The 15,665-nt window shown below is 34.1% G+C and overlaps 1 protein-coding gene across 1 annotated transcript; it reads left to right on the forward strand.

Annotated features, from left to right (window-relative positions):
• Positions 1-2,675: 2,675 nt before the first annotated feature.
• Positions 2,676-14,528, forward strand: LOC132931750 (protein sister of odd and bowel). The gene is made up of 2 exons (XM_060997728.1): positions 2,676-4,083; positions 13,536-14,528. Exons 1-2 carry the CDS (start codon positions 3,149-3,151, stop codon positions 13,930-13,932), a joined length of 1,332 nt encoding a protein of 443 aa, XP_060853711.1. The 5' UTR covers positions 2,676-3,148; the 3' UTR covers positions 13,933-14,528.
• The last annotated feature ends 1,137 nt before the right edge of the window (positions 14,529-15,665 follow it).

Genomic DNA, 15,665 nt, shown 5'->3' on the forward strand with positions numbered 1-15,665 from the left:
AAAGGTATTACATCTCGTATATCACAATTTTCAAAAAATTATTTACTAAATAATTCAGAGTAAAATAGGTGAGTAGGGGGGGAAGTTCATTTTAAAAACCAAAATTTGTATCCCACAGGAAATTTCTATAGCACTTACAATTTAGAGAAGTTTGAAAATATGGTATCTAACATCTAAGTATATATTTTAAAATTCCAAAAATTAAAATTAGAATACATAAATACATTTAAGGAAAAAATAAAAGTGACTGGGTATACGTATACTTGGTGAATCACCCTGTATAACATAGTATAGGGAATAATCATTGCCCGACTAAACGTTTTAATACAATATTATATAATAATACAGGCGCCTTGACCACAATGATTTGGGTACTTAATACGTGTGTATCATATATTAATGTTATATAATATGCCGATATTATGATACAGTTAAGTACACTCCATGCTTACCACCGTTTACATGTACACGTGCACACAGCCACACGTTGGGTACTAAAGCCTATACCTCAACAGTGTACCGTCTACGAGCATAATATAGCGTGATATGCCAAAATTAATCGAAAACATATTATACATAAAATATTAAACATATATATACATAATAAAATACATCTCCAAGACCCCGGAGGGTTTATACCGACGGGATATAAAAAGAATACACCTGTCAATAATATAATATTATACTGTTGTGGCACACTCGTCTGTACACACACACACACACACACACACACATCTATGTGTGCAAGGGGTGATTTGGGTTTATACATATAAATATATATGTATGTGTGTATTTGAGTGTAATAATAACCATGGGTTTCATCCATGATGACGACGATGATCCCTGTATAGCTCAGAGTACGCTATGGGAACGGCCATCGGTATTGTCTTTATATACACGTAACCGGCAATTATTGTTTTCTGAAATGGATGGAAATATTGTCGAATGGTGCTATAAGTTTATTGTTTATACTCATCTTCAGGACGGCTGTTATTTGCGAGTGATAGAGGATGGCAATAGAGTGAAACAAATGCGTGCAACGCTCTGTTAATCATCGTTGATGTTTTCATTTTATGCGCAAATCACCACCATTGCAATATATTTATTGTGTATACCTATCTTTTATTTTGATTTTTGGTTAACTATTACAGAATTTGTATAAGGTAAAGCGTTCATCATTGGGCAAAAAAAAAAAATTTTAAGTCGTTTGCAACAACCATCTATTAATATATTATGGAAAAACAAAACATTTATAATTATTGGATAAGCTTATTTTTTTATATAATTGATTTTAATAATCATATCACAGATAGTCCTAAATACTCGTTATCTAGTTCACCATAGATAGCTAATCATTTTGTTACGTTTAGAAAAATGCTATAGTCTGAACGCTAGATCATAATATAGACAATATAAGTACCTACTACCTAATACAATTTTGTCTAATCACGAGTATTGTCAGTTTAATAATATGAAAAAATCGTTAAAAATACTGTACATGATAAAATATTATCGATCAATTTACGACTAGAACAAATAATATTATTTAAGGATGTGTGAAAATCTTTTTTTTATAATCTAGATGATTTTAATGGATAATTTGAATACAAATAAATTAAATTTTTTGGCTCCGAAATTCAAAAACGTATTAATAATAGTTCACATATATGTAATAAAAATCTAATAACTAATTTATTTACGTTAAAATTTAACGATTTAATGATATTGCAGACTCCACTGGTCTGCGAGGCAGCTACAACAAAATGTTAAATTAGATTTTTTATTAACTTAGCTTCCACAAATATTTTAAAAATCGACTGCAAAAATGCCAAAAATCATAATCGTATGGACAATCCAAGTAAGTATATGTATATAATGATCGACAAAAAATAAAATAAATTACTTTGGCTGTACAATCGTTAACACGACAAGATCGTAAATGATGTGAGGTGAATAAATTGGGGAAAAAGAGCTTGTGCGTGTCACGTTTTTAAAAGAAGTCATCGTCGTCCGAACGGTGACAATTTTTTATGAGTTTTGCGAGTACTTGTTTTCGAACCATTGCCGTCGATGAATCGAATTTTGAATATTTTGAAAATATGATTCTAAACATGAATAGAAATAAAATTCCGTATTTGAAGAGATGATAAATACAAATTAAATTAAATATGAAAAATAAAACATCATTCGTAACATAATAATACGTAATGTATTATTCTGCGCAGGTATCCTAATTTTATTTGTATACCCTTTATTTTATTGGAATATCGTGTGTTCGGTATTCGGATCGCGTCCCAACACCTCTGTCTGTCAGGATTTCGTATTCGTATTATAGATGATAATGTCCACGTGCAGAAATTACTTACCGGTACGGGTACCGGCGGTCAGTCAGCCGGCCGCACCGTCCGCAGCCCGCGAACGACGCGCGCGTCCGTTGTAGGCGGTCGCCCGCCGCGCCGTGGCCGAGTGGGAGACAGACGGACGGACGGGCGCGCAGAAAAAGCAACGAAAATAATACTCTATCGAATAAAAAGAAAAGAGAAAAAAATTAAAAGAAGACGAAAAACCCGAACCGAACCGATCTCGGTCGGCGAGCGCGCGCACGCGCGTGTTCGCACCGCGTGCGTACCCGAGTGTGTGTAGCGCGCGCGCGCGCGTAGTGGGGAAAAGAGTAGTAGAAGTAGTAGTAGTAGTCGCCCGCAGTCACCGACGACGGCCGGCACCACTGCAGCGTGTGTGTGTTATATTGCACTTACGTAGGTTAGATTATTATTATTATTATTATTATTGTTGTTATCGTTATTATTACTACTGTCTCTGCCTGCGACAACGACAACAACGACGAAGGAAACGACGTTTGACGCCGCTGAGCGACACCCGACCGCTATACTCGCACCGTCGTTTCCGGACCGGAAGAAACGCTTTGTCAATATATAATATAGCACGTCCACCGAAGAGGTAAGCCCGCTCGAATATATTATTATAGTGTTATTACTAGTATTATATTCATATATAATATTACGGCGGTTGCGTATTGAATTATTCGCGCTGCTCGCGGAAAAACCGTTTCCGGGGCACCCCTGCCCCACCGCCCCCACCCGGCGAGTGTCACTCTGTTAAGACTGCTTGCACCCCCACCCCAAGCGTGATGCACTCTTCGTCGGCGGTGCAACAGGCGCACCACCACCGCCAACAACAGCAAAAGCAACAGCAGCAGCAACAACAACAACAGCAATCTCCGTCGTCTAACAACAACAACAACAACAATAAAGACGACGTTGCCATGGGACAACTTTTGCAGAGATCGCTACAAAACGTCGCCCTGTCACTGCAGACCACGTTCGTGTCATCGCTGCAGCAGGCCGCGCTACTGCCACCCGACTCGCCGGTAGCAGCGGCACTCAACCTGCAGGCCCTCGAATCGTACATCACGCTGCAGCGACTGACCGCCGTTCCCCGTCAACCCGCGGTGACCGCAGTTACCGTGGACCGGGCACACGCTACTGGCAGTGTGGTGGTCGTGCACGAAGTGTTGGATGACGAAGACGACGACGACGGCGTCAAGTGCGGAAATCCGTCCTCGTTGGACGCTGAAGACGATTACCTCGACGATGACGACGACGACCACGACGAGAGACAGACGCCTTTGGACGCCAGCGGAGTTGCAGCTAAAGCCGCTGCTACGGCCGCCATTGTCGTGGCCGCGAGCAGGGGAGGACGTCTACCGGCGTTCTCCAAAGAGCTGTCCAGTCTGTCTCCCAGAGCTAACAGGCTGTCCGCCTCGTTGACCGCTGCCGCCGTCTGCACCACGACGATCGTCGACGAGGATACTTCGGTCTCGGCCACTGCAGACGCCGCCGACGAACCCATCGACGCCTCGCGACACCTGTACCACCATCAGGACAACAACAACGGGCCCATCCCGAGGCCCAAGAAACAGTTCATTTGTCGGTTCTGCAACAGGCACTTCACCAAGTCATACAACCTGCTCATACATGAGCGCACCCACACGGACGAGCGGCCTTACTCGTGCGATATTTGTAAAAAGGCTTTCAGGAGACAAGATCATCTCAGGGATCACAGGTAAATATCCCATAGATTTTCACGACTTATAAATATTGTATATATTATGTACCATGCATGCACAACAGTTGTACGGAATTAAATGCATAAATATGTAGTAAACGCGATTATTTTTATGGATATGCTGTAATATATTATGCGTATTTTATTATCTAACATCAAAAGCTATTTATTATTCGCCTATGATAGGAGGTACTTATTTACCATTATAAGTTTATATATATTTTGCACGATAATTCCACACCAAAAACTTCTCTATTTGTTTCGGGTCTGTAGTTAGACTAAATCTGCAGGTCCTGTGACCAATTCCTATCGATGGTACAGGGGTATAAAGCTTAAAAAAAAATACTTTCGAGTGAATAATCATAGTAAATATAATAATATTATAATATGTGGTATAACAGAACACTATGTAATCAAGAGGATTTTATTGATGTATTTAAATTTTTAGACAAAAATTTGAAAAAGTCGATATAAACTCTCTAATAGATAAATTCATATCTATTTTCAGAATTGTTATCGCTTGATCAATAGACCAATTAGTACGTTGCAAATAAAAAAAATCATCTAAATTTCTATGTTCCCTAAGTATTAGTATATAATTTATACAGTAGTGAACCTAATAAGCAATAACTATTTAATATAATAACAATACGGATTGAATTTAAGGTATATTGACAATTTTTTTAAATTGATTACATTTCAAAATTTAGCCATGTGTTAGCGGGCAGCTATGGTCGAGTCCAAGGGTTGTGAAATCTCTTCCCTCCATATTCTGATCTAGTTTTGACATTTTGCAAATAGATATTATGGGAATACTATACACACGCGAATTGTGCACTGAGGACGGTAACAAGAGTCATGCGTATTAATATTACAATATCTACGAACGAAAGCGAATTAGTCAGAATAGCGATTTCTAAATATTTTATTAATTAATAATATTTTACAATTCGAGACCCACGATTAGACTCTACCCATGTAGTTCAAATAACGTACATACATATCAATCAATTGGAAATTGTGTTGTACGTAGTACGTACGTCGCATTTAATTAATTACCCGTGCCCGCGATGTAATGTACCTACATAAGTTATAATGTATATAAGAGCTAAAGAGAGCTTAAATTGTAGGGGAAACCCTTTAACCCGAGTGACTAGCAGAAAAATCTTACGTCATATTTCATATTATATACATAATTATGATTATGTATATTATGCGGATAGGTATACGGTTGTACCTATATATTATTATTAATATATTACTCGCATTTATAGGTAGATCCCATCTTAATAAAAAATATATTCTAATAATGCGGTTTGTACCGCCAAAATAAATAATATACAATACTATTATACTGCAATAATTAAAGGCTTTTCCATATTATAACCGTACTTATATCGTTCTTATTCAGATCAAATTTAAAAACCTATTATCGGCATTATACCACTGTATTGACACTATATTTTAATATACCAACGTTTTACCCAACAGCCCAATACTCAATATTTTATGGACAATATTATTATATTATTAAACATTTGGATGTCAAAGAATAGTAATTTAGAGAAACAAATTAATTTTGGATCTTATTTATTTATTGATTTTATTACAGTTGTATCTACGAATAATAAGATATTTTCTACGCCGTTCGCGATCGCCGTGTTTACGACTGTTGTCGCATTTAGTCTTCGTTTATAGTGACCGCCTTGCCACTTCGACCGGATCGTATCGTTACCACCCGTGAGTGGTATATAACAATATTATTGGGGTGGTGTATGCACGCGTGTGTGTGTATGTGCCTACTCGCTTATACTTGTGCGTAATATACTTATGGTGTGAGTGAGTGTGTGTTACTAACAGCGACGGTTATCGAGTTAAAAAGATGTTATCATTTATTTTCAAATAATAATTTACGGGATACACCAAAAGCGGTCCGAAGTAGGTACATAATATGTGGTATAAAAAAAACTCACTCCGACCCGCGTGCGCCCGCGTATCGGATTACCCGCGCTTCTTTTACGACAATTCTCTCTCCGCAACAGATCTATACGCGCAGGTCCCCCGATCATTTGCGCGATACACGATTTTAATCGTCCACCGTCTTCTTGGGTCGACAGTTTAATAGCCGCACGTCGTATTATGTTACGCTTACGAAAAAGGTTTTCGGGAAATCAAAAAGAATTTTAATTTCTCAGCAAGAATGTCTTTTAAGAAAGAAAAACGTGAGAAAACTCCGATGGTATAGGTATAGCTGTTCTACTTTTCAATTTAACATCATTATATGTTGTTTACAGTTTTAAAACTATTAACATGAAATGTTTTTTTATCTATTTTGCGTCACAATATAGCAGTATTATTGCATGCATTATAGTTTGTATATGTATACTACATATACGTACTACATATGAAATAACGTAGATATGATTAGAGTGATAAATATTATAAAATAGAATTAAACCTGCATATCATGTACATTGTATATATTATAAAGTCTGAAAACGAAAAATATCCATAAAATGTATAGGACATTTTGATTTACTATGCATCATAATATTAATTAATTCCACACAACTATACAAGATATAGTGTTGTTCACTGTCACTTCACATTAATGTAAACACGATTTCTACAAGTAAGACTAATCAAATTCTTTTTTAAATATAGTCACAGTCCACAGAGATGCCCACCTCAACAATGTATATTATGATTATATGTTATTAATGTTAATTAAATATACAAGTATCATGGGCGTAGGTAGGAAATATTTTCGGAGGGGGTGTTTGTCTAAATCTATATTAATATTATAAAATTATGAATAATTCATTTGTATGTATTAAATAATACAATTGCCAAGTATTACCTATTGATACATTAAAATATATGCGCTTTTAATATCAGTTAAACAGAAAAAAAAGGTATTAAAGGTACATACAAATATTCTTAGTTAGAATTTTCGAATATGTTTTCAAATCTCATCATAATAAAATAATATGACGTATGGTATAATAATTATTTTTCAACCAAAATATCAACTCTTGATATTATATCATACACATTTTATACCAAAAACTTCATTGTAAATAGTTATATTATATATAGTGCTGGAGCTGTGTGGAAATCAATAATTAAAATTGCACCGCGGATATGGTTTAGTTTTTACATGTACGTAGTACGTAACCGATAAAGGGTATATATAAATGTATATACTCGATAAGTATATAATATATTACACAGATTATAAGCGTAAAACAAGACAAAATTGAAAATAAAAAATCCAATTCGTTTCGTATACATTTCTCGGAATTTTTTAATTCGTTTGGCTCTACGGTTACCAAAAATATAATACATCACTGAACCGCGTGGGTATAATATGATAATCCGATTCGTTAACTATAAGTCGATTTACATAATATTATTATACAACACATCGTATTTGCAGCGCTCGTTACATATGTACCATATTATATATACCGGTAATACAACGAACGTTTGTTTAACGATTTAAATTTATCATGTTCGCGGTGCTAAATCTAAACTAGAAATTAAATAAAAGTCCTATACATTCGTATAATAAACGTTAAACGAACAAACGATTTTTTCAATCCTTTTAGAGATGAACGCTTTAATATAATATTATCGAAACTTTTCCGACTATCGTAATGCTATTGATTGTAGGTGCGATATACGAATTATTATAAAACGTCAAAATTCGGTCTAGTAATAACGCGATTATAAATCATATCAGTTTCACGTTGTTCAAAAGTATATCGATTTGTTATAAAAATTTTGGACGACTGCATTCCGCGTTTCAAAAATCACCGATTAAGTATATATATTTTTAAGGCAAACTTGCCGAGGGCGTTACCACGATGAAAATACTTTTAGAAGAATACGAACCCTTCGAAACGCGGTAACTACCTATATCATTCATAACATTAATATTATAATGTACACAGCACTAATTAATACACATATGATGTATATTATTATATTATTCTAATATTATATAAATAGATATAATATGTGCCTCCTATAAAATATTAATACGGATGGCCATAGAAAGGAGGCATGTCGGTTTGGCTTCGAAAACCAGTCTGCGGTGTGTCGGAAAACAAACGATCCGCGAGTAAGCGTACACGCACACACGACTCGTCGTCGTATTATCATAAAATTGTTTTAACGTCGTCGTTAGGTTAGCGTTTTTATTAGACAGTAAAACGGATGTGTGGCGCGAGCGCGCAATAAATTTGTCACCGAGAGAGTATTTCGTTGGTAGGTCGGCGGTGGACAGTGGAGAGGGACGCCGTATATATTATACATATATATTATATATATATATATAGTGTCACTGTCTATCTTACGTCGCCGCCGCGCGTTTTGGTCACGAGCTCGCGCGCGCTAAGAGGAAAAAATTCGCGTTGGCGGAGGAGCACGTCACGTCTCGCAGGGGTAATGCACACCATCGTCGCCGCCGCCGTCGAGTCGATCAAATAACCGGCTTGCGCGTGCGCCGTATTTACGATCGTATAAGCAGCACTCAATTTTATATGCTTGGAGAGTGCGGGAGCAAGAGAGAGCAGAGTGAGTGAAAGAGAAGTAAAAAATAAAAACTTAATCGTGTGTGCGTGGTTTTTATTATAATATCCTTTTTTTCTCCTCGCGCTCCGCACATTTGGATGTCTGCCATGATCACAATAGTAATAAAAATTTTATTAAAAAAAAAATCCTTTGGCGTATTTTTCATTTCTGGATTGAAAAATGAATATCGCAATTGCTCCGTCGTTTCCACAACCTATAGGCGGTTGTGCTGGTCGCGATCTGAAATGCTCGAACGTGTTATACAGGTAGATACATATACACGAACCCACCATCGTGTCTATTATCATGATACACCATACACGTACGATGATAATTGTACATAATATTAACATAGTACATAACATAAAAATATATGCCCGCTATTATAATGTATATGAATGTGTGTGTGTGTGTAACAATGGTCTGTGACGACGTGAGTAATATGACTTGCAAGCCGCTTTTGTATAATATATTTAATAATAATATGTAATCCTCGTCCATTTATCACCTTCAACGTGTCCCCGCGCGTCATCCGTCGTGGGAATGAAAAGGTCAAGTGCCATGCGCGTAGGTACATAATATTATTATTGTTATTATTATTATTATTATACACCGAAGAACCTATCTGCCGAACACGGGGCGGTGGCATGAAGAGGAATGTATAGTACTAGTACACCCCTACGAAGAGACCGCGACTGCAGTATATACCTTTTAATGGCTTCATTATGTTATTGTATTCGTGTCGTGTGCCGTCGCCGACGCCGCACTGCAGGGCCGCGCTGCAGTCCATTAAAAACCGATTGCACAATAAAAATACACTTTGTATATTCTGTGGCTTTTGACCGGCGCACAATGGGATTTTTAAAAACGATATTTTCACGGCTCATCCTAAACAAAATTGTACATAATATTTTAATATTGTTGCACGGTATTACTCGTAAGAAAGTCGAGCGTATTTGGTTTACACCGGTGATCCGTTATATAGATACCATGTAATTGCTACGAGAATAATAAAATTGCCAAATAAAAAAAAAGACTAAATGTAAAGTAAAATCATTTATTTTTTTTTACGAAAAACTACTTTAGTAAACATCTTGTCTCCAAACTATCAGTTAAAAGTAAAAATAAAATTTCTGCACTGTGTATAACGCCCACCACTATCGCTTTGCAATACTTTTTAACATTGTTTATTGCAGACAATATAATATCGGTCGTTTCGATGTACATACATATAAACTGTCCAGTCGTTAAAAATCCATTTGGTTCCTGACCGAACGCCACTTAAATTACCCTCTTTATATATTATATATAATACATACGGCGTGCTTATAAGCATTAAACACGTCACGAATAATGATAATAATAATTAGAGACCGCAAAAATTGTAAATCAAGTGCAAAACTGCGGTCAGCCATTGTAATAACAATAACAAATGATTAACGTCCCGGTAAAACATTCGTGAACGAATTTTTATGAAAATTCATCGTTGACAGCTGATTGAACGGCGCAAAATAATATACACAGAGTAACGAGAAAACACGAGTCAAAGTCGTAGACTATCGTTATTCGTCTGGAATAATTTTTAACAGTGTCTTGGGTTGATAAAAAGTCGAGGTGAAGAGTGTTTCTGACAAGGTGTTGGAGAAACAGAGATGTGTTATAAATTATAAATACGTTACAAGCGCAAACGACTGGATTTGTCAAGACTAGTTTACCGAAGATAAAAAATAAAAACTTAAGTGGAACCGGTTCGAATATTTTTTTAGATGACAACTGACAACTACCAACAATGCAATATTTCACAATATTTATAAAATTATATTATCGCCCACATTAGTATTGCCACTTGGTCAAACAACCTTTTTAATACGAATTATTTTTGGAATTTAACAGTTAACAATGTTTAAAAGTCACGTAACATATTTTAATTGTACAAGCTGTATAGTGATTACACATTTACATCTTACTATAAAGTATAAAATGTTTACGGCTACATTAATTGATAATCAATAATATAACCTATTAATCGCTGAAATACTTAAATTATTTATTTAACATGCAATTTTTAAATCTGTAACAAATGTAAATGAATTAACTAAAAAAAAATAAATTGACTAAAAAAAGTATTAAGTTTTGATTAACATTCTTTATAAAAAAATACGTAAATGATTTTTTTTAGTTTTAATTTTTTAAACCATTTTTTTTTAACACAAACGTTACCCAAATTAATTAAAAAACAACGTAATTAAATTAAACATTATTTTGGCGGCCCAATAAAGGCAAATAAAAAAAGCTGTATAACTAGTTTCATAGCACAAAAATCGTAAAGATAAACATAATTGGGAGGAAATATGAGAATAAGTGAACACACTGCGCGTGGTAATATTCGATATAAATGCGGAATGTACCAAAGGTAAAAAAAAATACCACAACACTACATACGATATATTATGTATATAATAAACTGATCGAGTTGGTTTATTCAAAAAATATTCTATTGCCTCGTTGGTGTATACAGCTGGATAATAATATGTTTGCGATTGCGATCTTCGATCGCCTTGAAGTCTGTGTAGATACCGGTAATAATAATTCATAGACGCACACATATACATACATATATACATAAATATACATAAACAATACAGTAAGGATGCCGCACCTTTCCACCTTTGAAACCACACGGGGGAACCGCGTTGTAGACGTAATACTTGTAGTGCGAATATCTAATCAGTACTATTTATAGATGACTAATTATCGATATTATAATATTCTATTCTACATGTTATTTTAACATTTTTTTTAGTGGTTTTGTATTTAAATGGTTTAAAAGAAAATCATTGTACTTATGACCTAAACCTATGTGGCTATTTGGCTATGTTAAAAATTCCTGTACACTAAAATACAAAAAGATTTGTCTAAATAGTAGGTGCGTTAAAGTATTTCCGGTCTTATCATCTATATAGTATATATTCTACTTTGCTGTCTTTGCATGATACATAATCATAAACGTAATCATCATAATCGCAATACAAATAATAAATATACAGTGCATGGTAGTACAGTCCCCATTTACAATGCCACAACCACGATTTAGAGATGATATCTTCTCTACATCGTAGACGCAACACAACGATTATGTTCAAGATTTATCAATAAGTGCATAGAGATAAGAGAAGTGACGACTAATTTCGTTTGAAAATAATTAAGTTTTTCTGTTGAGAGTGTATATACGTCAATGAATGTAATTGGGTCGCTTTCATTCGTGAGCGTTGGAAAAGGTAACTTTTACATTAAACAGAGATCATTCCACTCGTATAGATAAATGCAGGCAATTCGTCTCGTACAATAATAATAAGATACTAGGTCGACTTGTCGTCGCGCACGCGTGAAAAGCAAAATTAATATTATAAGGTGGGTGTTAGTCGTTATCGCAAAACGTGTTGGCGAATTCGGATAATATTCGTGCGAGTCGCTGCGGGTCAAACGTTCACAGCTATGTAAAGGCAAACACGTAATGTATATATACTATATATAGTTCCTTGGGTTCCTCTGTGTGCTGTGTCTGTACGATATCGATTAGAAAGCTCAATAGAACCACAACTCGTATTTCTACTATTAGGATAAAAAAAAATCAAAATTACTACTATATCATAATCTAGTAGACGATTCATTTTATTTTCAATAATCAATAATAAAAACAATAAACCAGGCACCAACACGGGAAAAATATTGATAAATTCGTAAAATACTGATACTATTGTACATCATAATATAGTGTATGATTAAATCATTAAATTTCTGTATTAAAATTGGAACGTTTCGTACTTACAATAGGGATTACGGGATTGGAGAACGATCTCAGAATGTATTATGTTTAATATGTAGCATTGGGAGAATTTTTTCCAATGACTACATTACCTCAGTCAACCAAAACAGCCTTTCAATGACACAATCTAGCTATATATTGTACAGGGGAAGATTTTAAATAAAAATTAAGATACACTGACGTATTTTTTTCTCAGTTCATCTCGTGCAACAATATAATAATATGTACGATATAGTAATCGAATGATAAAGTAATTATAACTTATTTAGAAGTATTTTATTATAATATATAAAATTTAACTACCTATATAATTCAATTATTAAAGCCTTCGCGGATAACCAAATAAAAAAAGATTCAAAAGCTCATAAATATATTTTGATGCTGCTGATTTTAATACAATATTAATTTACTTGGAAAGGAGTAAGTGCTTAACTTTTCCGAAATATGCTAAAATTATGTTAATTAACGTAAATTTAATATATTTTTTAAAATATTTCATAAAGCTCTTCTCCCAAAAAATGTTCTGATTACAACTATGATTGTGATATAATAACTAAACTTTAAAACTTATAAATTATTTTAGTTCTGATCGGTACATACATGTTATAACTTTAAGAGGTAAGAGGTAACATTTTAAACAATTAAACAAGAATTTAAATAGTGCTTGCAACGTTAGGTTAGGCTACATCATCGTTCAAGACGTATGTAATAAACTATTAGTACAATTCTCAAAGTACGCAAAACAATACAAAATATTATTTGGTATTTAAAATCCGCACGGGAATTTTAAAACGCTTTAGTATACAATAAAATTAAATACAACTATGCTACGTCTAAGACTACATATTATGTATACACACACGCGCGCGCGTGTCCAACATTTATAAGGATAAGCAATATCACAAATTCGCAGCCATAAGAATATCGACATATCGTACTTATACATAATTTTCTACATGCATATCACATGACCCAGCGCACATTATCATTATAAATTATCATGTATTATTATATCAACCGCCACGTGTGTTTTTCATGTCCGCAGGTATATTCACTCCAAGGAGAAACCGTTCAAGTGCCTAGAGTGTGGCAAAGGATTCTGTCAGTCGCGCACGTTAGCTGTACACAAGATCCTTCACCTAGAGGAGTCGCCGCATAAGTGTCCGGTGTGCAGCCGGAGCTTCAACCAGCGGTCTAACCTGAAGACGCATCTGTTGACGCACACCGACATCAAACCGTACAACTGTCCGACGTGCAGTAAAGTGTTTCGCCGGAACTGCGACTTGCGCCGGCACAGCCTCACACACAATTTGTCGCCTGTATCCGCGACGTCAGTACAGCTGGCGTACGCAACTACCGAACTGCAATCAGTCACGGTCAACGCCGACGCGCACGGACGCGACAACGATACCGTAGCAGCTGCGGATGACTGTGGCCGCTGATCTCATTTCGAAAGAAAGAACAAATAAATTTAAAAAAACGCAAATCCATCCCACCCTCCCCTGGCCCACCGCAATGAATACCACGATATTGAGTTTTTCTATTTTTAAATTATACATACTATACGTGGGCAACCAAGTACGCGAAAATATTATAATATTACAATAAACGCGCGAATGATGAGTACTTATATAATATTATTCATTTTTATTTGTCAAAAGGTATATATATATATATATATGTGCCTAAAGGATTACCTAACCATGTCTTCCTGTTTCCGTTACTCCGCGCGGACTGATATGTATATATTATACTATCCCCTCGTTCTTGCTGTTTATATTTAATTATAATATTATGATTATTATTATTTTTACGTGATTTGTAATTACTTTACTCGCTAAATGACACGCTCGTCATAAATTATATGTTTTTTAAATACATTATTACGGTATAGTAACTGCCCGACTTTGTTGTTGTACTGTAATATGTGTACATATATATATAATATATTCATGTTATATTTGCAATTTGTTAGAGAAAAAACTCCTATAATACTAATTTGTAAGTTGTATACATAATAAATGATTTATATAATTTATTATTATGATTTTTTAAGTTATTTTTCTTTAACCCGATGAAAATCCTATTAGTTTCATTAATTATGGTAGTAGGGTAGGTATATTATGATAACCAATTAATGTTTATAGCTGCTTATCAAAAACAATTGAGTAGGCATTATTCAGAAATATGTATCAAAAAAATTTTCATAAACTCAATTTTTATTAATATTAAATGCTAATTGCTTGTTTTAGTATCATATATGATACAATGTTATTCGCTTGATTTTAGCAATTATACACCAACATTTCTCTAATAAGACTGAAAATAAATCTGAGATATATATTGAGTAAGTATCAATAATATATGAGTGCATATTAATTTAAAGTGTAGTATAATATTATACATTAATTATACCTAACCTTAAAACAATTGATAAACATAATGTACGTCAATTAAATCCTATAGACGTCATGTGTGCGAATAGCTTACAATGTTTACATGCAGGTACCAAAACTGTGGAGAGTATTAAGTACGTAGCAAATCATTATTCAATATCATAAAAATATATAGTATATTAATATATTGGTAATCTAATTATCTAAATAAGACATGTAAGTGATTATTATTTATATAGTATTATACGTGTAGTGTAGTCAAATATTATTAATATAATTATAAGTTGTATTGTGGTAAATATTTAATTGCATGAGTTAATTAAAAACAGAATAATTTAACATTAACTTTCTTAAGACACAAAATACATTTTTATTGCAACTATGTTTATTGTTTGTGTTAACGGGTCGAATAATGTTTTTAGACGGAAAAACTTAATAAAAATTAAGGTAAAATTAGTAAATACAATCACAAATCACCGGTTTTAATCAATAACATCAAAAAACTTTATTAGTTTCTCGATGTTAATTTATACTGTTTTATACCTTAAAAGCGTATCAACTTTTCATGATATGGATGGAAAAATGTGTCAAACATTGGTATGTAACATAATTGGTAATAATATTTGCACTTTTGCAGAAACAGTCATGCATATTAATATTTTTTGGTTTACGACGGGAAATTCTAATCTTTTCAATAATATTATTCAAAATATTGTTCATTTATTATAAATTCATAATCATTTAACTACTGACAGCTAAGTATAAACAACACACAATAT

This window comes from Rhopalosiphum padi, chromosome 1 (genome assembly GCF_020882245.1).
Source record: "Rhopalosiphum padi isolate XX-2018 chromosome 1, ASM2088224v1, whole genome shotgun sequence".
Classification (NCBI taxonomy): domain Eukaryota; kingdom Metazoa; phylum Arthropoda; class Insecta; order Hemiptera; family Aphididae; genus Rhopalosiphum; species Rhopalosiphum padi.